Below are 26,354 nucleotides of genomic sequence, written 5' to 3'. Positions count from 1 at the left end.
AAGAAATTAGACAGGCTTTCAACTGCCGATCAGATAGTGAAGCTGCACTCGCTTGTTCTCTTTCTTGGCAAGCATTACGTAGATAAGAAGATTGATACCACGCTTATGTTTGTACTGTTATGCAGCTACAGCAAGCAGCTGGTTAGCTTAGCTTAGCATAACAATGAGAATTGAGCGTAAAACTGCTCCTGGTAAAGACATAATCCTGATATAATTAACATGGTTTTCCTGCTGTCACAATGCTGTGCCTGTTCTCTGGTTAGGTTTGGGCACAAAAACCACTTGATTAGCGTAATGAAAGCTCACATTTTGGTTTAAATGACCTGTTTTGGTCACCACAAACACGGCTGGAGATGTTCAGACTTCCTGTCAAGAATATAATATCCAGTGGTGTCACGCTTAGCCGGTTGAAACACAGACTGATTCTAACTCCACCACCATCCACTCCATTCAAATTTGAATGTTTTTGTGGGTGCAGAAATGTTAACTGCTGACATATTATCCTGGTGACTGGGCTATGAAGTGGCATTTTTTACATTCGAGCGTGAGACGTCAGAACATTCTCCAGCTGTGTTAGCGGCATTAAGACCAGGTATATGTCCTATGCTAAGCTAATTTGGTGTGGTGGTAGTTTTATATAGGCATGAGAGTCATTAATCTTATGATGTAAAACTTAAATGCAAATAAGCATAATTCAACCTATGTCTAACTATTCCCTTAACAAATTATGAAAACTATGCTTGACTTTAATGGTCAATCTGAGCGTGTGGTTTCAATCATGCTAGAATAACAAACAAATCAGGTCCAATTTATGAAGACAAGACTCTAGTGACCTTTTTAAATGGTGCACAGTTAAAGTATATTGAGTATATGTGGAGGTCACTATCAGATCCTGACTGTATTCATGAAAAAGCACATTTCTATAACATTTAGTGTCAAAGTGATTTTTTTTATTAGCCATAAATGACTGAAGTTAATATTTCCCCCTGCCTTCAAAGACCACCAGATGGTGGGACTTGTTTTATATCCACTCAGCTGACAGACCTGACATGATGAGACAATGTTGTGTACTATTTAACCTTTGATGCTCTCAAAGTTCAAACCCTTTATTCCACCTTCAAATGAAATACTTTGACAAGCAAAGATCAACATATTTCATAATGGTCTGTTAGTGTGTGGGCACTACACATAATACATTCAAATGGAAAAATATTTCATTTAGGCCTATATGTATGAATAATATAAAAAAAATACAAATCTGACAGTCAGTGCTCAGATACTGTTGCATTCACAATGTGTAGTTTTATTCAGTCATCAGAACGACTGGCCATGGATGAGCTTGCTCAGCGTCCTCTTGTGTGTTGGTGTTCTTTCCTCTCCTGAGGTCACTGCACTGATCAATGCTCCTACACACACACACACACACACAAACACACAATCAGTTTTCATTATCCACAGTTTCAAGGACATGCTCGAGGCCACTAAGACAAGAGTGGACTTTGTAAATCATGGGTTTAACAGTCATTGATATTCAAAAACATTTACAAGGGTTGTGGTAATGAAATCAGCACTGTAATAAAATGTCTGTTCAATTTAATATGCTAATTTGGCGAGGCAACGAGTAAAATGTGCTTGAATGGCCTCAAACATAACCTCTACAAACTTAAAAGGGTAATAATTAAAGGTCCAGCGTTGCCAGATAAAGTAACCCAAATAAATAGCTCAACCCAAATGAATCAATGCTATGAGCCAGAGGTTTAGTTGGTGCTGTATGACCTCTTTACCAGGCATTTCTGAAGATGTGGCCATAGGCTATTTATAAAATGAGCTGCATCACCATTAGTTTCAGTCAGGCAAACTATAATGTATGTTTTTGTACATTGACACAATGTATTATTGAGCACATAATGATTAGAAACCAGCTCATACTTCGTATCTACCCATCATACAATTTCAGTGTCATTTGATAGCTCTGTGATACATCAGTTCTTTCAAGTGTGCTTTCACACCTTCGGAAGTCATTATCACCTCTACACCGTCTGCTGGATCTCACCTTCAGGTCTAAGTCAGACTTCCTCTGGCTACCATGAGTGTCTCTCCTCCTTGGTACAGCTTTTTCAGCCTTTCCTAAAAGTAGAAAAAAACAAGACGAGGAGAAGAGAAGAGAAGAGAAGAGAAGAGAAGAGAAGAGAAGAGAAGAGAAGAGAAGAATCACTGCAGCTACTCTACCTCTACTTCCTCATAATACTTGATCATCTAAAACATAAAACATTACCTTTTATATCCACTGACTCTGTGGTCTGTGTGAACTCCACATCATCTGGCTGATCATCATCAGACTTCTTATAGTAATACTCTTGATCAGGGGGTCCAAACCTCTGCAGGCAAACACACACACGATCTGATTTCTTGTACTGTAGCTTCACTATTTGTCTTGAGGACCAAGCCACAGCAACCTCTAAATCTTTACAATAACACAAACAAATCCACACACACATAACCATGCATACTCTACCTTGTCAGGCCACATGAAGCTTATAAAGAGAATGATGGGAAGTCCAACGGTGAACACATAGACACCCCAGAGCCAGGGTCGCTGGACGGTGGCCAATAGAAGGCTCTCTATGATACCAGGCTGGAATACACATATATACACCTGTTTTATAATATCCATCAACCTACTGTATATAAACATGCAGACATGTCAACATGCAACCAATAGTATAGAAAGGTGAAAGATCAATCCACAGTGCCTGGACACCCATAAAAAATGATCGCATAAAAGAAGAATTAGAAGAAGAGATTAAGGGAGAACATAGTGGATCAAAAAGGGGGGGAGGAGGCATAATTTAGGAGGGAGAGCGTAAAAGCTACAGAGAACACGGTGAATTTAATATCAATGTAAATGTAATTTATGTATATGTATTTATATACCAGAGCACCAGATGGTGTATGAGTATTGCCAGCACACAGAGCTTTTATTAAAACTAGAAACAGGTGTTGCTGTGCGGTAACAAAAAGTGTGTGTTATTGCATTTTGGTCCATCTAAATCTAAATTGTAGAAACCTGATCATTCAATTATGCAGATTTTTTAATTTTAAAAGTTTTGAACTTAGACTTTGGCATGATTTGTACATGATAGTACAAAAAATGACAGCTGAGGTTGATCAGGGTTATTACATCGGTTGTATAAAGTACAACAATTAAAGGGTTACTCAACCAATTTTAAACATTAAATTATAAAGCGTTTTGTGGGTCCAGAGGAATCTGCGCGTAATTTCAGTGGGTAAATTGCATTGTGGGTAATGTAGGCACCAGGTTATGCACTCCTACAACACTATTGGACTCATTATGGACAGTTTGAAACCAAAACTGAACGAGAGATTTCACCTTTATTTCCCAAAACATTCTCCTTCCTTTTCAAAGACTGGAGCCTGCATTGCCCACAATGCAACTGAGCCACTGAGTGACATCACTGGAGGCAATTTATCAGATTACATGCAGCTTCCTCTACTCTACCCTCTACAACTACTTTTCTTAACATGTGCAGTAGTACTCCCCTTTAATGTGGAAAATTGGTGGAGTTACCCTTTAATTAATTAAGCAAGGGAACACTTTAAAGATAATCTAAAAATAGATTGTAGTTCTATTGATAAACTACAAGCCATAAAGCTAACTTTTTGTTTTACCCATGCTGATTGTCTCTACATTGATTTTCATGTATTGATTAAACGTTGCCTGTCTATGATTTATATGTCTCTGTGAATGTGTGTCAGCATCAATAAAGTTTTAAAAAGTAAAAACACACTCTCTTTTCATTACAGTGATTAATAGACTTGGTTCATTCAAATGAAAAGCAGGTCTCACCTGTGCGGCAGCAGAGGCTGGTGTCACACTGGCCACCAGCAGCGTGCACAGCAACACGAAGTCGATCTCCATGTCTGAAACTCACACCTACGTGCGCACATATGCACATAAGAATGTCCACATACACACAGTAACAGTGAATATACTGCACATTTACATGTGCACGCGCAATGTGAAACACACTCCATTGTAAACGTTCTTTCTCAATCTGTTATATGAGCACAAAGATGAGAAAGATAAACGACAAAGAAGGAGAGAAAGACGATCATGAACAGAGAGAGCAAAGGCGAGAAAGAAAAGGGAAGCAGAGAGGGACAAAACACAAAGATTACTATGAGAGTGAAATGAAGAGCAGCACGGATGGAGCCACAGATGACTGAACAGTATGTTTCTACCTTATTAACAGTGATTTCTCAGTTTCCACACGTTCCTTAAAAGTCACTTCCTGAAATCTTCACGTGTCATGTGATGTTGGACTTTGGTCCCAAGTCACTTGCTGACATGGTTGAAGAGCATGCAGTGGCCACATAAGACATGGTCATTAACGCACACACACGCACACACACACACACACACACACACACACACACACACACACAGATCCTGTCATGGTATTAGTTGTGTTTGAAGTGTGTCTTTTATAATGCTCAAAGTAAATGGTCAGTGTGAGAGTAGTATGTAATAGCATTGTAGTTATAAAGCAGCTGATACAGAATGAAGTAAAGATATTTTTTAAAGTTTCACAAGGAGTTAAAAGCGTTTAAAAACGATGTATGTATGAAACAGAAACAGATTCAAAGTAACCTAAGAACAAGAGAAAAGCCTCTGACCAACAATATAACCCAACATATTTTACATTTTGATTTTTGATTAGAGTGGATGAGCTGACATTGTGAAAATGTCTTACTATCTTTGTTGAGGTAGTGTGAATCAGAACAATCCACTGGAGCATATCACTTCTTACAGCAGGCAGGTAATCAGTAGCATTTATAGAGATTTTACGCCCCCTTGTGGACAAAAACATAATTGGACACCTGTTCAGACACAAGTCAAGTGTACGTTTATTTATTTATTTTTTTACCTAAAACTATTCTCATAGGACTGTATTACCATTTTAACATTTTAGCCAATAAATTAATTCCTGTGTAAACCCGCCTCTTCAGCCAAAGTATAAGCAGTTAGTACATGTTATTGTATTTATATATATATTCTAGATCAAGTGCCTGCAACCTTTAAAATTCTTAGTCAGTTTAAATGTGTTTTTCTATACAATGTTACAGAAAGAAATACAATCGTACGGAGCAGAGACAGGGTGACAGCCAACCTGTCAGCTGGTCTGGAGTCAGTCTCCTTCACTCTCTGGTTTAGTCTGTCAAACCACTACAACAGCTGGATCTCTTTATTAATTTGATCAGACAGACATGTGAAGAGCAACTATACCCCCCAATTCTACTTTTTCTAAATACATTATTACCTGGAGGTTCAGCTGGATTACCGGCATCAAATCAGCACAGTTACCACAAACTGTCTTACCTCAGCAACATGGAATTTATCAAACTCCCTTTTTTCTCTTTATTCAAGTAAAAGTCCTGCATTTAATATCCTACTTGAGTAAAAGTAGAGAAGCATCATGAGCAAAATGTACTTAAAGTATTAAAAGTAAAAGTGCATCATTAATACTACTATAATGTATCAATATGTATGCAGCATTTCACTGTTGTAGCTGTGTTTGAACTTTTATAAAATATATAGAAAGTCCTGTTAATGGGCGTGGGTAACAACCAACCAAGGCCAACAAGACTGTTCCTTCTATATGCCAAACACTCTTAAGCATAACAACCTGAGTGGAGGAATCTGAGTGAGGAAAAATCCCATGGGTTTCAGTAAGAAAGAAAGAAAGAAAGAAAGAAAGAAAGACAGGTATGAATAGATTAACCTGAGGAAAAGAAATTCACACTCTCAGTGCATGTCTTTAATTCATCAAAATACATCATGTAAGCGCAACATCAGCTCAAGTAAGATGGGTCTAAAAACTGTATTTTGATAAAGGGGCCATCTTCAAGACAGATTATTGTCTGAGGTGGATATGCGAAGGACAGCTGAGAGGTGATCATCAGTGATTTTCCTGGACAGATAATAGATTAGCATTTTACTTAAAAGACATTCTGACTCGTCAGAATAGTGATAACAAAGATGTAAATAAATAAAAGAAATGACTGTGGCTGAATGCCATTTAGTTGCTTCAGTTTTATAATAAAACCCTAACCCTTCCTAAGCAGTTTTTGTTATGCTATAGCTATGTTTTTGTCCTGCTGGGGGAGGGAGACTTTGCCATTGAGGAATGCTGCTCCTGTGAAGGGTCGTACTTGATCTGCAACGTGTTTGGATGGAGCATTTCCTTTAGTGTGTACAACAAATTTAAAGATATCTGTTTGATAATAATGCTAATGCTAATAATAATTGATAACAAAAGTCAGAGTCAGTGGAATGTGTTTTTATTTTCTTGTGAGGAACTCAAAAGCTGGGAAATAATTGCTTGCTCTTCATCCGGCAGTGTGTTCTGCAGAAGTGGTCTGATGGTTTGCAGCCCAGCCGCCACAACTAAATGTCGGTATTGTATGTTTCTGCAAACCACAGATACGTTAAATATGAAACAAATTGACATTTCAACAATACATGTCATCACATTCACATTACATGTATATGAGATGGCTTTCACGACAAGGTGGAGGGGATGGCAGCGGCGTGAAAGCTTATGGCTGACAAGCCAGAGGACTGAGACAGTGTTCAAACAATTGTAAGTGAGAAACCACTAGTGTGTGACAGAACCAAGTAAGCCAGAAAAACCAGCCTCTCCCAACCCTAACCAAGCTGTTTTTGTGGCCAAATCTAACCAGACCATAAGCACGGCATTGTCACAACATAAAATTGAAAATTTAACATAAAGAAAAGTTGCAACATATGGTTCACAGTCGGATGTTGATTTCACTGCGCACGCTGTCGCCACCAGAAACACTCTCGTTGCCGTCAGCATCTGACAGGAAGCCGCTGCCCGTGGCGGCTGTGGTGATGTTGTGTTCGAGGGTCGTGATTCGCTGTTTCAGTCGAAGCTGGGATGAGTTGAACTCACTCTGCAGACGGGCCAAACATGTCTGAAAACAAGGTTATCATTGGTTATTAACATTACTGTGAAACAGCAATAGTCCCAACAGCTGTAGTAGTTGAGTAAGTATTCTGACCTGTAGCCGGTCAAGACTGCTTTCCAGCCTCTCCACCTTCTCCTCAATTTCCTCCCCTGCAGACACGTTCACTTCCTCCAGAAGCCCCTCCTTCTGCAGGATGTCCCGCCCCCTCTGCTCCAGCTGGGCCCTGGCGTGAGGGAACTCTTGAAGCGCCTCCATTAGGTCTTGTTTGGAAAGGCAGAACAGGTCTGAGTATCCCAGACTGCGAATATTAGCCGTCCGTCTGTTTCCCATCTTGCTGCCGCTGATGTTCAGGATGCTGATTTCTCCGAAGCAGCTTCCTGAGGTCAGAACAGCGAACTGTGTGACTCCATCCTCCCCCACCACTGCCAGTTGGCCATCTTTGATTATGTACATCTCCTTACCCACATCTCCCTTTGAAAAAGAGTAATAATTTATAAAAAGTTATAACTTTTTCTACTTACAACAGTACTGTCATTAGTTAGGTGTAGCACTAGTAGTAATGTAGGTTTGAGACATCACTAAGTAGGTCTATCATTTGTTTGCATTGTTCATATACACAAGGACATATATGCCTACGATACTATACAACATAATCCTGTCACCGGTTTCCACTTATGCCACTGATTGACAGTTGGCAGTAGTAATGCAATAAAAGGGAAGGAATGAGAAGATTAAGGATTTCTGTTTGTTTTTGTTTGTGGTGGAAGATCCAGGCATAAACCCGGGGGGGTGAGAGAAGCCAGTGATAGGAGATGCCTTTAAAATACCTTATTATTTGTCCAAGGGGAAGCATATAGGCAAACAAAACTGAACCAAGTATTGAACCTTGGGGCACACCAGATTAGATTAGATTAGTTTCAGATGTGAAGGTGAAGTGGCCAACAGATAACGCAAAACTCCTATTAGAGATGTAGGAGGAGAAGCCAGGTTGACCAAGTCTCTGAATCAAGCTACAGTGGTCCACAATATGTATGGACACCCCAGCCATAGGCCATTACATCCATTACAGTACTGCAACATTAGCAATTGATAATACAGGACGTTCTTCAACATAAGAGGTAACACTAACCTTTCTACAGATGTAGTCTCCCGGACTGAAAACCTGTGGTCGAAGTTTTAATACCAATTCTACAAGGAGGCCTGCCTCACAGTCCTGGAAAATACGCACCTGTGTCCACAAAAACAAACACAACACACACAATTATTTTTGAATGTTTGATGACAACCCCAACACAAATATATTTCAGTGATGGAGTTAGGAGGCTTTGTGATGTAGATGACTTTACCTTCTTCAGGGTGTCCAGGTGAACATTAATAGCAATCTCAGCTCTCAGTTTGTTGGGCAGGCTCCTCAGCACCTCCTGTTCATCTATCGTCTTCTGATTGGTCCAGAGGTAGTCGAACCAGCGGATGACGCGCTGCTCGAGCATCTTGCTTACATGTCTGAAGTGCATGTAGTGTTTCAGGGTGTCAACGCGGCTCTGAAAGGTGGCTCTCGTGGCATTCATGTTGGAGATCATGGCTCCAACATTACCCACAATGGAGGCAAAAATCAGAACACCCACCTGGGACAGAAATACCGTTATTAGCTACTTTGATAGACTGGAACAACTGGGATCCACATGGTTTAAGGCTTTGTTGGATTATTTAAGGTAACATTGTATCAGTTAAGACTACACCATTGCTATACACTCACCAGAAAGTCAAAAATCAGGAACAAATATTCCTCATCTCTAACAGGAGGAGGCGTCTCTCCAATGGTGGTCAACGTCAGAGTGGACCAGTACAGACAGTATATGTAACTTCTGGTCAGGGAGCCAAACTCAGGATCTGATGCATTGGGATAAACCCAAGAATCAGAGCCCAGTCCCAGGAACTTGGAGAAGCTGTAGTATCCACAGGCGTTCCAGTGGATGATCACCAGGATGTACAGCACCAGTTTACAGATGCGGAAAGCGTTGGGGTAGCCCGTTCGTGTCTCTGTACGTTCAAAAAACTCAAACAACCGTGTCAGGCGCAGCAGCCGGTTGAATCGAAGAAGAGGAGTGTAGCTGATTCCAACGGTCAGGTACAGGAGGTCAGTCGGAAGGATGGAGGAAATGTCAAGTTTACACTGTAACGTTCGAACGTATGTTTCCCTCAGACGCTGCACGTCTTTCACCATCAAACCTTGATCCAAGAAACCTTCAAATACATCGTAAACATAAATAAATGAATGAATGTAGGTTTATCTCATATGAAAAATGTGTTAGTTTAAATCAAGATCCAGTCAAACATGTTCATACAGTAGTAGAAACTTGACCCAATTCTTTGAATATTAGCAGTACATTCTCACTGAAGCTTTGAAGTCAGGACAGCCCTAGTCTTAACTCATGCACTCATTTTTTCAGTACCTGTGTGGAGACGAACAGCTATGTCCAGGATATAGACACCATCACAGATGTAGTCCAGTACCAGCCACACCAACACGTTCCTCATCTGGAGCTCATCAAAACAGGCTCTGTAGAAACATATTAACTGACTTACAAGCAAAAAAAGGGAAATCACAGAAACTTCCTGTACCAAACAAACATTAGTGAAAACTATTCTTTAGATCAGGAATATCACTGCTCCCTTTTAGTAACTGGAAAAGCAGTTGCGGTAGTAATGCAGCGGACCCTGCCACCTTCCTAACTTCAGTGTTCGGGGGACCTTATTTTGCTCTGAGAACAGCTTGTTTATTCTGTTATGGAAAAGATAAATATTTCTAGGTTTGTATTATTACCTCATTAATATTGTAAGTATCGAAATACTGAGTATGAATTTCCTCGCCAAAACTACATAGCGCCCCCTTAATGTAGTGTTTTTGACCACTTGGGGCAGTTCAACAAGCCATAAACACAACATTGACTTTTTTTTTACTGGAAACAACTAAGTTTGCTTTTGCTTGAAGCAAGATTGATAAGCGTGTTAAGGGGCAATATGTAAGGAAAATGGCTGCCTATTGAATCCATACTTCAAACAAATGGGGGGCATATCACCAAAGTTACTGCTAGCTGCTGCTAACTGTAGCTGCCATTACCTAGTTAGCTTAGTTAGACGTGTAGGTATCAGTATCTGACTCAATTACCTGACTGGAGTATGCCCACACTGTGAGCTCACACCAGCAGCCTTGGACCGCTGGGGCTAGCTGGTTAGCATGCTAACTTAGGCTAGATGTCTCTGCAACACAATACGTACGTCTTTGACGTAATGTCAAAACTGATATTTCTTTACATTCTTTTGATAATTTTAGCTCGTTTTTGAATGTTTGAAAGTATAATTCTTACATATAGCACCTTTAATACTGAGCAGAAACAGTAAAGTAGGTACCAAAACACCTTATAGAGGGCTCTACCCCCCACATACACATACAGTATTAATTTTGTTGAGATAAAAAATATATTGCAGACTTAAAGATAGGCAGGTATCTCAGTCAGCCCATCAGTATCAGAAGTGGTGTTTGCTACACTAGCTTATTCAATCAGTCCTGTCTGCCTCCCCCTCCCCTCAGCCCAAATATTGGATTTCTCACACCAGACACTGGAAAAAACTGTTTGTGAACATCCCTTCAGGAAGCAATGGGTGACATCTAACACTAATCTTGTTAGGGTCTTTCTACAGTAGACCTAGTGGAACAGTGGTAGCAGATCTAGTCAGATGCCCAAGAAAGGGTTCATAGTAGAACAAGTATCAGAACTTCCACTAGTATTGTTGTATAGCACAGTTATAGTTTCCTCACCTGACAACTAGCAGGGTCCAGTTATAAAAAACAGCAACACCAATCACCATCAGCCAGTGGTAGTACGCATCATCAGATGGTGATAAGACTACAATGTTACACTTCCTCCTCCTGACAGAGAGTGACACAAACAGAAAGTCAGAGATCTTTATGTAAGGGTCAGTTGATGTTTAATGTGTACACATTTTTTCATTTTTTTTTTTGTTTTCTTACGTGCGTCTGGTGTGTCTTGCTTCATTGTCTGCATCAGAGCCAGTGCGGCTGTGGCTGAACCTGCTTGGCGGGGCTTGCATGTCTGTGTTGGCAGGGCCTCTGAAACGCTCCAAGAAGGAGTCCGGTCGCTCCGTCTCCTCATTCAAACTCTTCTGTGCCCATTCTCTCAGAGTCATCACCATATTAACTATCCTGAAGACAGGTAGAAAGATAAACGTAAAAAGGTTTATAATACATGACGCCAATAATTAACATTGTCACACAGTGGAAATAAATTAGGTCATACTTCTGAATATTCAAAAAGAAATAAGAGTTAAATCAAATTGTGGATTAGTTAATTTAACAGGCTTCATACCTGGACAGAGCGCCTCGCCCACGAAAGGAATTCTGGGAATTAATATCCCTCCTGTCGATGGCCGCCATTCTCTGAAGCTCAGAAGACGTGTCATCACACATCGACTGTGCTCTAAACACACACACATACACATCACAAATACATAGAGGGAATATTTCACTGACCACTACAGCAATTTCTATAAACTCCTACTCCTACACAAAGGAGGGTAACAGTAGTACACAGTAATAAAGAAGTGCAATTATGAAGATAAAAAAAGAAATGTACATATTTTCATTATCAATTTATCCACTTGGGGGCAGTGTAAGTATTTCTGCCCACCTGATGAATTTAAGTCCAATCACCACCGACTCTGAAGAAAAATATGTAGCTCTTTAGCTGCTAAATGATCCACTACATTCATTAACTAGAGGCTAGCTTTGCCTGTCTGCCATTTGGTGCTTGGCATGTGGCGTACAGGTGTTTATGATGATCTATCTGCTCCTGCTGGGATTAATGAGAGCAGTGAAACTGAACCAAAACAATAAAGTTGTCGCCATTAAACTAAAACTTTGAGTCTAAAGAAGGTGAAACTAAAGCTGACGGGGGCTGTCAGGTTGATGTCAGAATTCTTACAGAGAGGTAAACAAAACAATCATTTACGATCTGATAAATATTGTCAGATTATTAACTATCATAATAATTTTTAAGTTTTTAATAAGTTTTTTTTTTTAAGGAAAAGAGATACAGCACCTTTCTTTAAGCTCTGTAGATGTATTATTTTTTAGAAAAGATTTGTCTACATCAAAATGTTATCAATATGACTTTTAACAAAAATAAAAGAGGTTGTTATTGTAAATGATATCCAGTATGTATCTTAAATGTAACATTTAAAGGCACACTATGCATGATTTGTTGGTTGCTGTTGGAGTGTTTTCACTCAAAGTCCGTCACATTGGTGACGTTCTTAAGCACAGCCACAGTACATTTTTTACAGATTTTGTGTGAATTCATCTGAAGCGCCTGTCCGCTGTTTGTCTGTCTGCCCTGCGAGTGCGTCTAGCTCAGACACGCAAACCTGCAGCTCTTGACACAGACAGAACAGAGACGGAGACAGTGGTCTGCACATACAGACACTGCCACACACTTCTTGTAGGTGTCTTTACATTGTTTTTTCAGAAAATCCTGTACAGTGTCCCTTTTACAACATAATACAAAATTGGAAAAATGTACCTGCTGTCATTCTCACAATGCAATATCAGTCGTAGTTCTACTTTGACTGAATGACAGACATTTACTGTAGCACTATGTACAAATATTTGTAGCAACCGTACCTGCTTAGTGTGCTGTCAGCTCGGTCACTCTCCTCCTCTGTCCATGTTTTCACAGACAGCCTGTGTGAATCCTGCACTGTACCTGTCATGCTGCAAAAACACACTATCAGCACATTATCACCACACATACACACATGGACCACAGGAATCAGACAGATGAACAAAAATTCAACTTAACATACACACACAGTCATAAAACACACTTGTAGACACTCACACACTAACTTGCAAGGTACAACACAGACTGACATTAAAGAGACATGCAAACATAGAGAGACTCATGCAGACTGCCAAGCGCACACACATGCAATGATGGACCCATAGTCAGAAAAGGAAGGTCATCCAGTACGAGGTCATCCTGTATCAGGCATCACCACGGAAACCAGATGGCATGGCAACAAGCAGTATGTGACAACAGATCATAAGGGAGAGACAGAAAAATGTTCACTCAACAAACCTGATGAATTTCCAGATCCAGCGTTAGTTCATCTCACATTTAGTTCAGCTGCATCCCATCTGTCTGTAGGTAGATTCACACAGACCAACACTCATGTGAAAGGATGGATGGATGCAGTGAACAAACGTAACCGATCAAAAGCGTGATCACATGGTACTTGACAAAAGCATCGTTTAAATTGCAAATTGTGTGTGTGTGTGTGTGTGTGTGTGTGTGTGTGCGTGTGTGTGTGCGTGCGTGGGCGTGTGTGTTCCTTTTCACCGCTGAGCTCATCTGAATTCAAGAACCTCGTTTGAAGTGGCCTCTGAACTACAAGTGTGTCTCCTGATTACTGAGAGAGACGTGTTTTTTATGCACACACCTGCACAGGAGAATTGAGACGTACATTTATGTCACAAACCACGATTCAGATCCAAAATGCCGTTCAGACTGAGCAGAGGAATAAATAGTTTGAGGTGGAATGTGTTGAAATGTGCTCTGAGCGCTATCTGGTGCACACATGGTACATTAAAGCGCGTGCGGGGTAATTGCAAGTAATTTCTTTTGGACTGAATGACACATGATTGGCTGAATTAAAATAAGTGCACTTCCAGCAGGCTCAGCTGCCTCGCAACACTGATTACTGTTTGTTTCTTGCTTAACTACAAAGCTAATCTTGAGAAAAAAGCTGTTATAATGAACCAGTGCACTTATCAATATTATATTAACACTGGCAAAAATGTTGTGAAATGTTTTGCTTCTAGTGAGGAATTCACTGACACTTGTCTCCCAGTTTAGTTACCCGCAGCTTTACTGTTATTTATCGGCTTTCAGCTCATTGTTTTGGTTTTCTAGGCTACAAACTAGCCGCTAACTTCTTTTTTACAGCCTACTCTAAAAAGTGAACTGTACACAAAATTAGCAGCTAGCAAGTGAACATAGTGGAGCATTTAACAGCTAAACAGCTTGATATTTACCTCAGGCATGGCGGAGAGCAATATCTATATATATATATAGGCAACTGGTCTAAAATTTGCAAGATAGCATTAGCAGTCTTCAATGATGAGAAATAACAGAAATGCAGTCTGTAAAATCTGCCTACTACATGTATTGTATAAAACTGTGTTGTTGGGCAAATGAGTTAAAGCCAAACATTAACACGTGAGTTAAAGGAATAGATCACAATTTAGGAAACTACCACTTGTTTGCTTTCTTTTAGATGGATATAAGGCCAGTCTCATGTTAATGGAAGTACAAAGATGAAGTTAGGATGCAATTAGCCTAGCTTAGCATAATCACTAGACACAGGTGGGAAACAGTGATTGTATTGTGAAAATGTTGAACTACTCCATTGACTTTGAATGAATTAGATTGAAAACAATAAGGTGTGGGGCGATGGAGTCTCGAGTGTGCCACCAAAATAACTGATGATTAAGAAATTATAGGTTTTATTTAATTTTAGATATATTGAATTGATATGTCATCTGTGATGCGATGGGCTTTAAATTTTCCAAGGAGAAAATAAGAGAAAATAATTCTCAATTGGCAAATTTTATTATGTTTTTTTATGATTTTCCAGTTCTCATTTAAATTGCATTGAATCGATTCGATTCATTAATTATAATTAGTGATAAAGTCTTTATCCAGGTAGCATATGGTACATAAAAAGAACATAAATAAACAGAAAACAAACAATTTATGAAAAAATGCTTTTATTTAACATTATTGATCTGATTGTACACACCGGATTTTCAAAGTATTGCTGTCATGTAAAGCTGTATATCAGTTGCATTCCAAGGAGCTGAGAAAGATAAACAGCTGATTGGAAAAGTCTTTACTGAGAAACATTTGGGATAAAGGAGAGAACCCATCGGTACTGGAATGTTGACATCAGCAGCAACAAAACTGGATAACCAATCCACAAGTTTAACAAAACAAATTAAGGTATTCAGTTTTACAGTTACTTGTGTTAAGACACAAACTGCCAGTGATCTAGCACAGCTTTGGTCACATATAAAAAGGCCCAAAGGTATTTAGTAAATTATATCAGAGTATGGCTTAGTTACAATAAATGCTCACACTGTGAATTGGCTGGCACGTTGGGAGATACAGCAGAACTTAGTCGGCATATCATGAGGTTGTGACACATGGGAAACTTTAAGGCAATGCAGCTGGGGAAAGCAAACAGGGATCTCTAAGCAGAGTCTCGTTACAGATTAAAACAAACCTTAAATGTTGAGGAAAAACTACAAAAATAACTACCTTGAATTTTTTGATGTTACACAGTCGTTGTCTTCATGTGTTTCTCATGTGTCACAGCCTTTACAATTAAAGAAACAGAACCTTGTATTCATTTAATAGGTTTACTCCTCATTGGGTCACAGCTGGGCGGGAACCTATCCCAGCATGCACTGCCATTCACACCTGTATTCATACCTATGTGCAGAATGGGAAGTTGACTCATTGAAGCGACCCAAACCAAAACTGAGATCGAGAAAAACCCCACAACCCCAAATATTTAGCACGTTATAGTCTCACTTCACTGCAAACTGTCCAACCATTTAGACGGTACTCATTTCTTTGAAGCTCTAAGATCACTAGTCATTTTTATCTTGTGTTATGTTCATTTTTGTTTTCTAACCTTTGAATGCAGAACAGATGAATAAAGTGACACTTCTATCTTTGCTAACAGTGAATAACCACTTTAAAAATAGCAGACAATTCATTCATGTTCACTCTCTTCATGTTTCATCCATTCAAACAAAGGCGAAGACAGTCTGTAAGTCAGTATGTGTGTGCATGTGCGTGTGTAACAAGTGGATGTGTGTCTCCTTTAGACCCTTTTCATGCCTCTCCCCATCAGGCAGGCGAAGATGGTCATCACCATTTTCTGGTTAATCTCCACCAAGTCCTCAGGCAGGGCGTAGACTTTGGCTCCGATCTTCCTCGCCATGGAGATGGCATACCTGGTGCAGGAAAGGGTCACAGTTAGGATCACTAAGCAATGTATTAGATCTTTTTTCCAGTTACTTGTTTATGCAGCAGATGTATTTTAAATGTGAATGTAAAAATTTAATTTATTTCAGTTTGACATTGTGTTCTATCGTCACTCTTTTATCCACATTACTGAGGTCTCTGAAGGTCACATTTGTAACCTTTTTATCAGTGTTCTCTGATGTTTTATGTCTGACATTTAATTAATTTAGCACTTTTTTGTTACTAGTTGTGTGGATTTATATTTGCTCAAAATGTCCCACTGCAAACTCAGGACTTTGACACAAGTAAAATATTTTTGTAAATAAAATGTATTTTTGCTCGATAAATCACCGTTCTAGTTTGCCATTATCCACACACAGTAAGTGTATAATAATAAGCTTTATAATAACTTCCCTAGCGACCATTTCGGCTGGAATTGTGGCAGACTTTAATACTCGGGTGAAGCAAGAAAACCATCTCACAAAATGTCATTCATGTCTTTACAATAGATTGTTCCTGTGCTGTAAACGTCCCGCTGCATGCTCAGGATTTAGACACAAACATAATGCTAACTAATAAACAAACTGTCAGAGAGCAGGAGGGTGATTACTTGGCATTGTCCAGTTTGTCTTCGTCTGACAGATTTTCTGCTTTAACCAGCTCGAAGTTCACACTGTTGGGCTGAAGTGCGTCGATCAGGTCCAGAACTGGAATACTGGTACCGATCGATTTGTCCTGAACAGAGGGATACACACACATCAGATCACACATGTATACTCCTTTGCTAAGGAAGGATTAAAAACTCACACTTTCTCTTCAAACAATGATACTGAACACAGGTAAGTAATCTAAAACATATGTGAAGTTAAAGTCACCTTAAAGCTTTTGATAGAGGAACTCTTGCCATTCTCAGACAAAGTCTTGTTGACCCATGAAACTATCAAATCATCTCCTGCAACTTCTCCTTCTCCAAGGAACTCCAGAACATTTAAAGTGTACCTGTGTATAGAGGACAAGACAAATGTATGGTTATCAACAATTAAATCATATATATTGTTAATGCAGTATTGAACCTGGGGTACAATGAGGTAGTTACATAGTTATGGCGCAGCAGAATACCTTGCCATAATTACTGTAAATAACTGAACCATGATGACAGGTAGCCTGGGGATCAATCTTCTCACCTTGCCCTCCCCGGTGTATTACTGGGTGTACATGTTTTCTCTATGCTTCACTGACAGAAACAGGGAAAGCCTTCACTGTGTGATGTGACAACAGCCCCCTCTCCCTGTTCTAGGCTGTATAACAGCTCAAACATCCAGAGTCTTTTTTTAACATCTCAGAGTTACCACATAATGACTGTAAGTAATGACTATTAAGCCAAGGTCACCTCCTCATCAGCTGCCACACCAGCGCCAGGGTTAGAGTTTCATTTCCATCGTAGATGTCCTGTCCGGCAATTCCCACCAGGGAAAAACCAGCTTTTTTCTTGCCCAGCTCCACAGCATAGTTACAGTTTTCAATCTGTCGTACACACACAAAGTTAGTTTATTTTACGGTAAACTCAGTTGTTCAGAGTGAGACTGAGTGAAAGAGTTACATGTGGATGTACATAAATATTTTGTTTATATGATTTACAAATATATATGATAGGGATGCACGATAATGTCAGCACACAGTCAGTATTTGCCAATAGAGGCTTCAAAGTAACATACTGGCCTGAAATGAACATTTCTGCCGATATGACAGGACGATAAGATGACGCCTTAATTATGTGCACACGACATGAACTGTTGACCAGGTCATTTTTTATCCCAGGGGATGTGTACATTTTTAAAAGCATTGTACGTCTCCATCTGCTAGTGGACCATCGCAATAACCCCTAGATTCTCCCGGGCCCGTCTCAGCTGCTTTAAAGCCACCAGAGCTGATCGCGCATTCTATACAATGCTCAAGTTTCTACCGGATGCGTCCCAGAAGCGGCTCTCAGCTCTGCTCAGCAGTGAATCCACGACAAGTCTATTTTTGACAGAAGCAGACCGCGACCACGTCAATCTGTACAGAGCAGATCGAGCCAGACAGGAAGTCGAACAGGGGAACAGCATAATGCAGCTGCTCAATTTTCAAAATAAAACACCCTGTGCAGATTTAAAACAGTCAAATAATGAAGTGACTTAACTGTGTAACCTACTCAACCATGGTAGAAGCCCAAAAATTCTTAAAAATACAGAGACGTGCCCAGTGGAATCAAGGGGTAAGAGTTAAAGTCATGAAAAATATGTGCGTATATCAATGTTGGTATCGACAATTGGCCAAATGTGCAAAAATCTGCATATCAAATATCTGCAAAAATCCATTATTGTGCATCCCTTATATATGAAAATGAGATTTCTACCATTTCAAAGACTCTTTTTCATTCATGGCAGGTTGCAAACCCATTCTTTAAACGATACATACTTTAGCAGTTTGTTAATTTACCTTTTTTATATGTCCTCCTCCTCCCTTGAATGGAGGGAGGTTGACTCTGTTGTCCCAGTCCACTTCCACCTTAATCTTTTCATAAAGCTGGAGAATCACCATGGCGTCATGCAGATCTCTGCATTAAGACACACATACACACAGGCATCGATTGAATGAGTGAATTGTTGATCAGCGTGGCAACAAACAGTAGAAATGATGACTACAGCAAGCGAGAGGCACTGACCCGTAGATATGGTGAACATGTGGACGCACTCCGAGAGAGTTCATCCAGTTCCTGAACGTCCTCTCCTCTCTGGTCTCACCTCAAGGGAGACAATGTGGGAGGCAGATTAGCTTCACACACACACAGCAGGGTTTTACTGGACATTTGTGAAAGTATGTGCGTGAGAGAGAATATTCATCGTTGCTCACTTTGCAGATTCCAGTCTTCGTTCTCTGGTTTGGTGAGTGCCGGGTGTTTGTTGAACAGCGTGGCCACAAAGGCCATGTTGAGCTTTGAGTTTCCGGACACGACATCAGTAGCCGTTACAAACTGTCGGCAGCCGAGGCGGTCGGCCTGCACAAGCATACACTCTGCTCTCTTCATAAGATCCTTCTCCTGGTGACATACACAGATTTACATTTTGTTAAGGAAAACAGGCTCTCATGTCTCCACACATCTGCCCTGGATCACCTTCGTTCCCCCAGCGTATCAGCTCCTTCCCTGCCCTCTTGTTTTTCGCCCACTCATTACCCTCACCTGTGTTTCTTCGCCTCTCTCCACCTGCACCTCATCCCTTTGATAGTTCAGTTGAAGTGCATTACACTTTGCAGTCTTAAGATAAAAAGTGGCATATTCAAGCTATAACTCTATGAACTCACATAAACACCAGTCATGTCCACCTCAACCCGCGGAGCGTCCTCTTTGCTGCCGTCTGGAGCAATCTGCTCAAGCAGGTGGAAGTACGCCTTGGAGTCCTGCACATGCACAGATAGACACTTAGTGAAATATGACAAAATACCAAACCACACTGATAGTTATTCCCACCACATGAGACAGATTTATACTCCACAATATGTAACTTTCTGCATAATAAATAGCTATAGAACTAATCTGTCTGACAACCTGTTTATTTCATGGTTTCAGTTGTAATACTGTAAGAGGTTCAGGCACTCCACCAACATTTCTTTACCTTAATATCTCCAGAAAAGTTTGATATGGACATTCCAACTTTCTTTAAATGGAAATTGGCCCAGCGCAGCAGCAGCTCCTCAGGACTGAGTTTCATCAACTCTTCCAGACTCTCCCCTTCCTCTAACAACGCTGCTATAGCTGCATACACAAACACAAGCATGACGCAGAATGTTAATTAAAGCTAAATATGTTCTTAGGAGAGAGGTTATTTGCATGTTTTATTGTTTATTCCATTGCGAAAGCATGTGTTTGTGTACATACCTTCATTGCGGCTCAGCTCTATATCTGCAAACAGTCCTATCTTGATAATCTGCCAGAGGAGTCCGAGCACCAGGTGAGGTTTGCCCTCCTTCAGGTCCTGAGCTCCGATATTGACGACTTGGCAGCCGATGGCAGAGGCTGAATTCAGAGCCAAGTTCAGATTCTCCTGTTGGGGGGAAAACAGATGCACAAAGTCAGGAGGAAACAACCAAACAGGTGACGATAGAGGCCATAGACATACAACTGTCCACTAGTTGAGAAACTGACTAACCTGTATGGTGAAAGGTGTGAGTTTCTTTTTATTGATGGTTCTCTCATCAATGGTGTCAGGAACAGAGAGGTTGATGAGTTTACTGCAAAAACACAAAGGAAAACTTAATAGCACGCTGAACTTTTACAATGCCTTAAAACAGTGAATACTAGTTAAAGTTGAAGACAGAGCTGGAGGAAAAGTACAGATAATATCAAAGTGAGGGATCAATATGCTTAAGTCAAATGTGTCTTGGTAATATTCACCAAAGCAAGATGCCGTCTGCTACCGCTTTGAACAGAGCTTCAGTGCTGGGGTTGATGGGCAGGACTCCTTGACAGTCTGGGTCCTTCTCCAAGGATGAGTTGATGTAGTTGGCGAAGGCAAAGCGCTCCTGCTCTGAAATACAGTGAAGTCAAGTGTCAAGATCTTTCTGTCTTAGATACCATCGGACAGTGAATCCTGATATAATCGTGTAGGTATTAGTTTTACTCTGTAATAAGACAAGTTATGTAGCTTTACTAACCAGAGATTGAATGTTGAGTTCCTTCACTAGAGATCTCGCTGGTGCCCCCGATGGCTACGATGCCTTCTTTCTTGTTGAGAGCTTTCTTGAAGTTTTGAGCGTACTCCTCGTTCTTCAGATCCTGGTAAATCTGAATGTGCACACAAAAACACACCGGAGTCAATCTAATTCTGATATTTGTTAAGATACTGATTAATAATTATGGTTAACTACTCTGTCAGTTGGTTTAGTCATTTAGTCACTGACCATACATCAGCAATAACAGTGCTCACAGTGTGAGCATTGATCATCAATCAGATAGCTGGTCAGTTAAATATCAATCAACCATTATTCATTTAGTCATCAATAGGTAGTTAGTAAGCTGTTAGGAAAGATGTGAGTTGTGGTTTAGTTAGTTACTTATTAAGTCAGTCAGTTAGTCAGTTAGTTAGTTAGTTAATGTTACCTACAGCCTTGAACTCTTCCAGGTCGATGCGGCTGTCGTTGTCTTTGTCCAGCTTCTTAAGGAGTTCTCTGATCTGGTATCCAGCCATAGGACAGCGCACCTCTTGAAAGAGATTACTGAGTTCTTTGGCACAGATGTACCCATTACCATCGACATCTTGAGGAGTGGGGTGGAGGCAACAGGAACAGGGACAGGGAGGGGGGGAGGGGGGAGACATAAAGTTAAAGCAATGTTTTATTTGGAGCCCATGCTGCTCTTTTCTATGTGTGATTGATGCATCATTATCAGGATTTGGTCTGTACTGGGGTTCTTTTATCTTAAGCTTGGAGACTTAAAAAGTAAAGTATGGCTTACAAAACCAAAAAGAATTCATAAATAATAATAAATAATACATAATTCACATTTAACGCCCAGATAAAAGGGTGGTATCAACCTTCTCTTTTCATTCTTGGCAAGAAAATCAATCAAATTTTCCAAAATGGCAAAATATTCCTCCAATAACTGAACTGTAGGTGTATCAAAGGTTTCATTTCTTTCCATAACTCCAAAGAGAAACATCTGTCTGTCAGATGGAGCACACACAGTGTATGAAAACATGTGTTTGTCAGCTGCTTGACCTCTCTTGGTCTAATATATCACCGATGGGTATGTATGTACTCACCCACTTTCTGGAAGCCTTCTGTGATCTCCTCCATCTCCTCAGGGCTGACCTTTGTTGCCATCTTGACACCTTTAAAACAGAACGGCAGAAGAAAATGCAGCATTTAGGTACTTTAATACAGTTTTAGCGAGTGATAGTCGGTTTCTCTTGCACTCAAGAAATCGCCTAAAATGACCAGTTTATGACCTGGTGGCCTGTTTGCACGCTCAAGTTACAGTTAGTTCTTCTAAAATAAGGCAGCAGTCGGCCCAGGTTTGATTCCAACCTGCTGCCCTTTGCTGCATGTCTTCCCGTCTCTCTCTCCCCCATTTCCTGTCCAAAATAAATAAAGGATGGCTCGAGGCTCTGTTAGCTTGGTCTCTGAGATGATAGCATAACGTGTTCATCATTTTATTTATTGGCGAATGCTTGGGTCAGCCTGGAGGCAGGTTAAAGCTCTGAAGCACTACAGCTCTGTTAACTCAGCCAGGGAGACAGATAGTAGCCTGATCTATTTCACAAACCCATTTAGCATTACAGTTATATCAGCAGTGAGACTCTAATAAATTCTAATGGATTTGTGTAATATGGCTCTGTAATGGAGGGTAAAAGGTTTGTAATATAGCTTATGTAGAAAGGATAAATGTTTAATATATCTCTCTAGCATAAAAACAGGTATTAATTGATCCACATATTTACATCCACAATAGCTGAAAGGTAGGGACGGGCAGTTTGGGGAAAAAATAATATCACAATCTTTTTGATCGCAATCACGAGCCACTATCTGAATTGTGATCTTTTCGCCAGACTTGAAAACGTCTAATAATTTCTCCATTTCTACCATTCGAACACAATATTGCATTCAAGATAGTTCGTTTTTGGCACAAGCACCTCATCCTCCATGTTGCTCACTATGACTGATGTTGCATTATTTGCAGTACGGCACAGCCAACTTGTCGGCTACATCCATCTGTCGGTCTGTTTGAATTGTGTGGATGTACTAGTCAGTGAGCCTATGTGAAGTTGGGAAACAGAAGTAAGAGGACATTAAATATCGAGATTTTTACAATTCGCCTGAAGAGGACACCTGTGGACACCTTCGAGATCTATCACCACCTGAAATCATCAGATCGCCCACCCCTGCTGAGAGGTTAATGAATCTCTTCACCCATCCAAAAAACCAAAAAAACTTTTCCACTTGCAAATGACAATCATGATTATAAACAATAATGGATAGTAGTCGTTTCCACAAAAAAAATGTGAATAATCAAAAAACAGGTAAGCAACAGACATCACTGTGAACTGTCAATTATTTTCTGCCAAGGCAAAACACCAGCTTTCCATCTCTGTCCATACTTTGGTTCCCTTCATTTGTAGTGAGCTAAAAGCTCAAAACTTCCTCAAATGCATCTAATTGAGAAATGTATTGTGTGATCTGGGCAAGCTGACCATTTAATACCACCACAAGGCTAATGAAATGAGGTAGCAGCTGAATATATCTGTTATAGCATGCAGATGTCTTCAGTAAAAAGAAATAAATCCTAGCAAATCTTGACCAGGATGTTACTTTCTGTAGTTGCTTGGCAGCTTAACACATCACACAATACATCACATAATCCTACAGAAAATACTGGCCTACAAATACAGTCTTAGCAGTACTGTAAGAGATAGTTAGATTAGCCCGTATATGACTTTATATGATTTAGTCCGAGAGAGCGCTCTGCTGCAGAAAGCACAGCCCTGTTAGCTGAGACAGTATGTCAACTTGATGTATTACATCCACAGACAATCAATACAAGCCTGGGAAGCCAAATCCACTCAGATAAGTCAGGCATTATAAGCCTGAGACATGGCATCCAGCTCCAAACATCATATGGAAAAGGGAAACTGACCATCTCATAGCTGTTAGATGAATATAACAAAATCAGATTTTTTTCTATTTAGACATCCATCAAAAGATCTGATCTGATGAGAAATCCAGATCCAACTTGGAGAGATGAATGATGTCTGTCAGTCTTACACCTGTGACTTTGAAGAGACGTTAGCAAACTAAAAACCTGTTGCTCTTGACCTTCTGTTTGAACTCAAATCACCTGTCCACACCATAATCAGTAGTGCTCTCTGAGTGTCTTTGAAAATCTCTCACATGTGGCACGATCTTGTTACAGCATTAGCAAAAAATACAAATAGGCTCTGCTCCTGCGGCTTAAACATGCAAATGTGGTGGTTGCATGGTTGGCCAGACACAGGCACGCAATCACAGGGCCGTCAGTGTCTACAAGAACACTCCTAAGTGTGCTTGTGACGATATAAATAAACACTAGTGATCAGATGACATATTACTGAATGTCTCTTATCTGTTCTATTTCAATAAAGAAGAGATGTATTCCTCCAAATGCAAAACACGCCTGTATAAACAATACAGACAGTAATAGTCATTTTTGAGGGCATTTCCGGTCCATTGGAAATGCATTAAACTTGAGTTTTGTTTGTAATCTTAAAATATGCTTGTGTTTGGTGTCGGTGCTGCAAATATCATCTTTTTAACTTCAACCTTTTCAGTGTGAATAACACTTAGAAAAATATGCTTTTACTGCCACCAGATGTCACTGCTACAGGAAGAACAGCCCTTCACGTGGGAGGATTTACAGGTTTGTCCTTGCTATGTTTTATGGGTTAGAAATAGAGATAATTAGAAGTCAGGTTATGTCAGTGAATGTATTACCAACATTACATGATCATGCATAGCATGTCTGGGAAATACTGAGCAGCTTTCTGCAGCTGTATGGTGGATAAATGTCAGCTAATACATTTCACGATTTAAATGAGTTTTCTTGGTCCTTTATCGAACATATTTACAAAAAAATTTAAAAAGCAACATAAATCAGTCATCAGGCACACATCTGGATAAAATCTGGTGAAAATATGGTTGATTGACTCGATGACCCTGCAATGTCTGGATGCAATTTGTCCTCCAGATTTTATTCATCCAGTGATGCACATGACTGAAGGAGTGTCCCTGATGGATTCCTCACACACACACACACACACACACACACACACACACACACACACACACACACAGTGTTTAGCATGACGATGCAGTTCATGTCATTCATCCTGACACATCCTGACAGTGTCTGCTGCACTGTCTGCCAATCACACTACAGCTGCATCCCTTACATTTATTGAGAAAAAGAGCAAACCTTCAGCTTCACTGATCTGGAAACAACCACGAAACGTCTTATACAAACTAAACTGGCCATGCAGGATTTTATATTGTTTGCTGCAAATTGTCTTGACCAAAGGTTAATCTAATTTATAAGCTTGTAACCTTTACATGGCTCGAGCTAGCTAAAAGTTAAATGGGATTCTCAATAATACATCAGCTAGCACACTGCAAATTAAAATAAATGGCAAATAGTATTCATAAAACATTGAGATGTATTGATAAAATAGTGAAAACTGCATTTGTAGTCGTGACTATCATTAAAATATATAACATGAGGTGGAATTTCGTTTGTTTCTAGTGTCCACACTAGCTTTTAAATGCATGTCACACGCTTCACCCCGCAGGAATACTGCGCATTTTAACCACTGTTAGCACGTTTCTTGGCTTGTATCTCTCTACATACCTTGAGATAAGCAGTGAAATGTGTTTCTTGCTGAATGGAGGAACAGCACATGTGCCGCAGTGACTTATAAATCCTATTTTCTGCTCTCCGGTCAGCCTCACACAAAGACTTCCTCTCCTGACTCTGGAGAAAACGCCCTAAAAGCTCCTTCCTCTCACCTGAAGTCCGCTGCTGCAGTTCAGTAACACCACCCGGGGAATGTGTCCCTGTGTCGGCCTCTCGCTGCTCCTCTGTCCCGTTTTCTTCGGCTGACACCGCCCGGCAGGGAGAACCGCTCCGCCCCTCCGCGCCACCCCCTTCCCAACCGAGCCTCCTCCGCCTCGCTGCCCTCATGTCTGAGCACTTAGCAAGAAAAACATCAACATCTTCAGTGGAGGCTGACATTTAGCATTGTTCTTACATAGGAAACAACAGCTTATGTTTGTTCATTGATATTTCCTAAAATATATCCGCTAAATCTGTAGGATTTTTTATTTTTTTTAAAAATTGATCAGGTTATGGCAAATTGTTATGCTAATGCTAAACAAAAGCTCGCTATGTTAAATAGCCAAATGGCTAGGCTAGTACAATTAATGGGTTAAAAACTTTTCAGCCACCGTTTGCTGCTTATTATGGTACAATTAGAAAGAAAATGAAAAGAGGCTATATGAAAACTGAAAATAAATAAATAAATAAATAAATAAAATTATATATATATATATATATATATATATATGTATATATATATATATACATATATATATATATATATATAGCCTAACATTAGCTTTTTACTTCTAGTGATTTTATTTACGCTTCGAAAATCACAAAAGTGT

General features: G+C 40.0%; 3 protein-coding genes across 5 annotated transcripts; all 3 read right to left on the bottom strand.

Moving 5' to 3' along the window:
- Positions 1-1,189: 1,189 nt before the first annotated feature.
- LOC311257083 (uncharacterized protein) lies at positions 1,190-4,343 on the bottom strand. Its single transcript, XM_084352527.1, has 6 exons — positions 4,264-4,343; positions 3,869-3,955; positions 2,516-2,635; positions 2,276-2,378; positions 2,054-2,127; positions 1,190-1,406 (listed from the first exon to the last, which is right to left on the bottom strand). The coding sequence occupies exons 2-6, from the start codon at positions 3,938-3,940 to the stop codon at positions 1,398-1,400; spliced, it is 378 nt and encodes a 125-aa protein (XP_084208653.1). The 5' UTR covers positions 3,941-3,955; positions 4,264-4,343; the 3' UTR covers positions 1,190-1,397.
- Positions 4,344-6,367: 2,024 nt separating this feature from the next.
- Positions 6,368-13,252, bottom strand: LOC311257400 (cyclic nucleotide-gated cation channel-like). 2 transcript variants are annotated; one of them, XM_084353001.1, is made up of 11 exons: positions 13,173-13,252; positions 12,716-12,805; positions 11,403-11,513; positions 11,048-11,239; positions 10,835-10,945; positions 9,468-9,574; positions 8,771-9,258; positions 8,361-8,639; positions 8,144-8,242; positions 7,108-7,485; positions 6,368-7,020 (listed from the first exon to the last, which is right to left on the bottom strand). In XM_084353001.1, exons 2-11 carry the CDS (start codon positions 12,802-12,804, stop codon positions 6,835-6,837), a joined length of 2,040 nt encoding a protein of 679 aa, XP_084209127.1. In that variant the 5' UTR covers position 12,805; positions 13,173-13,252; the 3' UTR covers positions 6,368-6,834. The 2 variants fall into 2 exon arrangements, with proteins under 2 accessions (XP_084209127.1, XP_084209126.1); XM_084353000.1 differs by lacking the exon at positions 13,173-13,252 and having other exon boundaries at positions 12,716-13,000.
- A 1,594-nt stretch (positions 13,253-14,846) lies between these two features.
- On the bottom strand, positions 14,847-25,799 carry LOC311257229 (plastin-3-like). 2 transcript variants are annotated; one of them, XM_084352757.1, is made up of 16 exons: positions 25,698-25,799; positions 21,926-21,994; positions 21,269-21,420; positions 20,820-20,949; positions 20,560-20,692; positions 20,315-20,396; positions 20,044-20,209; positions 19,781-19,920; positions 19,470-19,565; positions 19,020-19,206; positions 18,832-18,910; positions 18,606-18,723; positions 17,518-17,651; positions 17,003-17,126; positions 16,738-16,862; positions 14,847-16,117 (listed from the first exon to the last, which is right to left on the bottom strand). In XM_084352757.1, exons 2-16 carry the CDS (start codon positions 21,984-21,986, stop codon positions 15,985-15,987), a joined length of 1,860 nt encoding a protein of 619 aa, XP_084208883.1. In that variant the 5' UTR covers positions 21,987-21,994; positions 25,698-25,799; the 3' UTR covers positions 14,847-15,984. The 2 variants fall into 2 exon arrangements, with proteins under 2 accessions (XP_084208883.1, XP_084208884.1); XM_084352758.1 differs by lacking the exon at positions 25,698-25,799 and adding an exon at positions 25,540-25,679.
- Between the last annotated feature and the right edge of the window lie 555 nt (positions 25,800-26,354).

Source organism: Pagrus pagrus (assembly GCF_965226575.1).
Source record: "Pagrus pagrus genome assembly, chromosome: 5".
NCBI lineage: Eukaryota > Metazoa > Chordata > Actinopteri > Spariformes > Sparidae > Pagrus > Pagrus pagrus.
The sequence above is the reverse complement of the archived record's forward strand: the minus strand, read 5'-3'. Positions and strand labels throughout refer to the sequence as shown.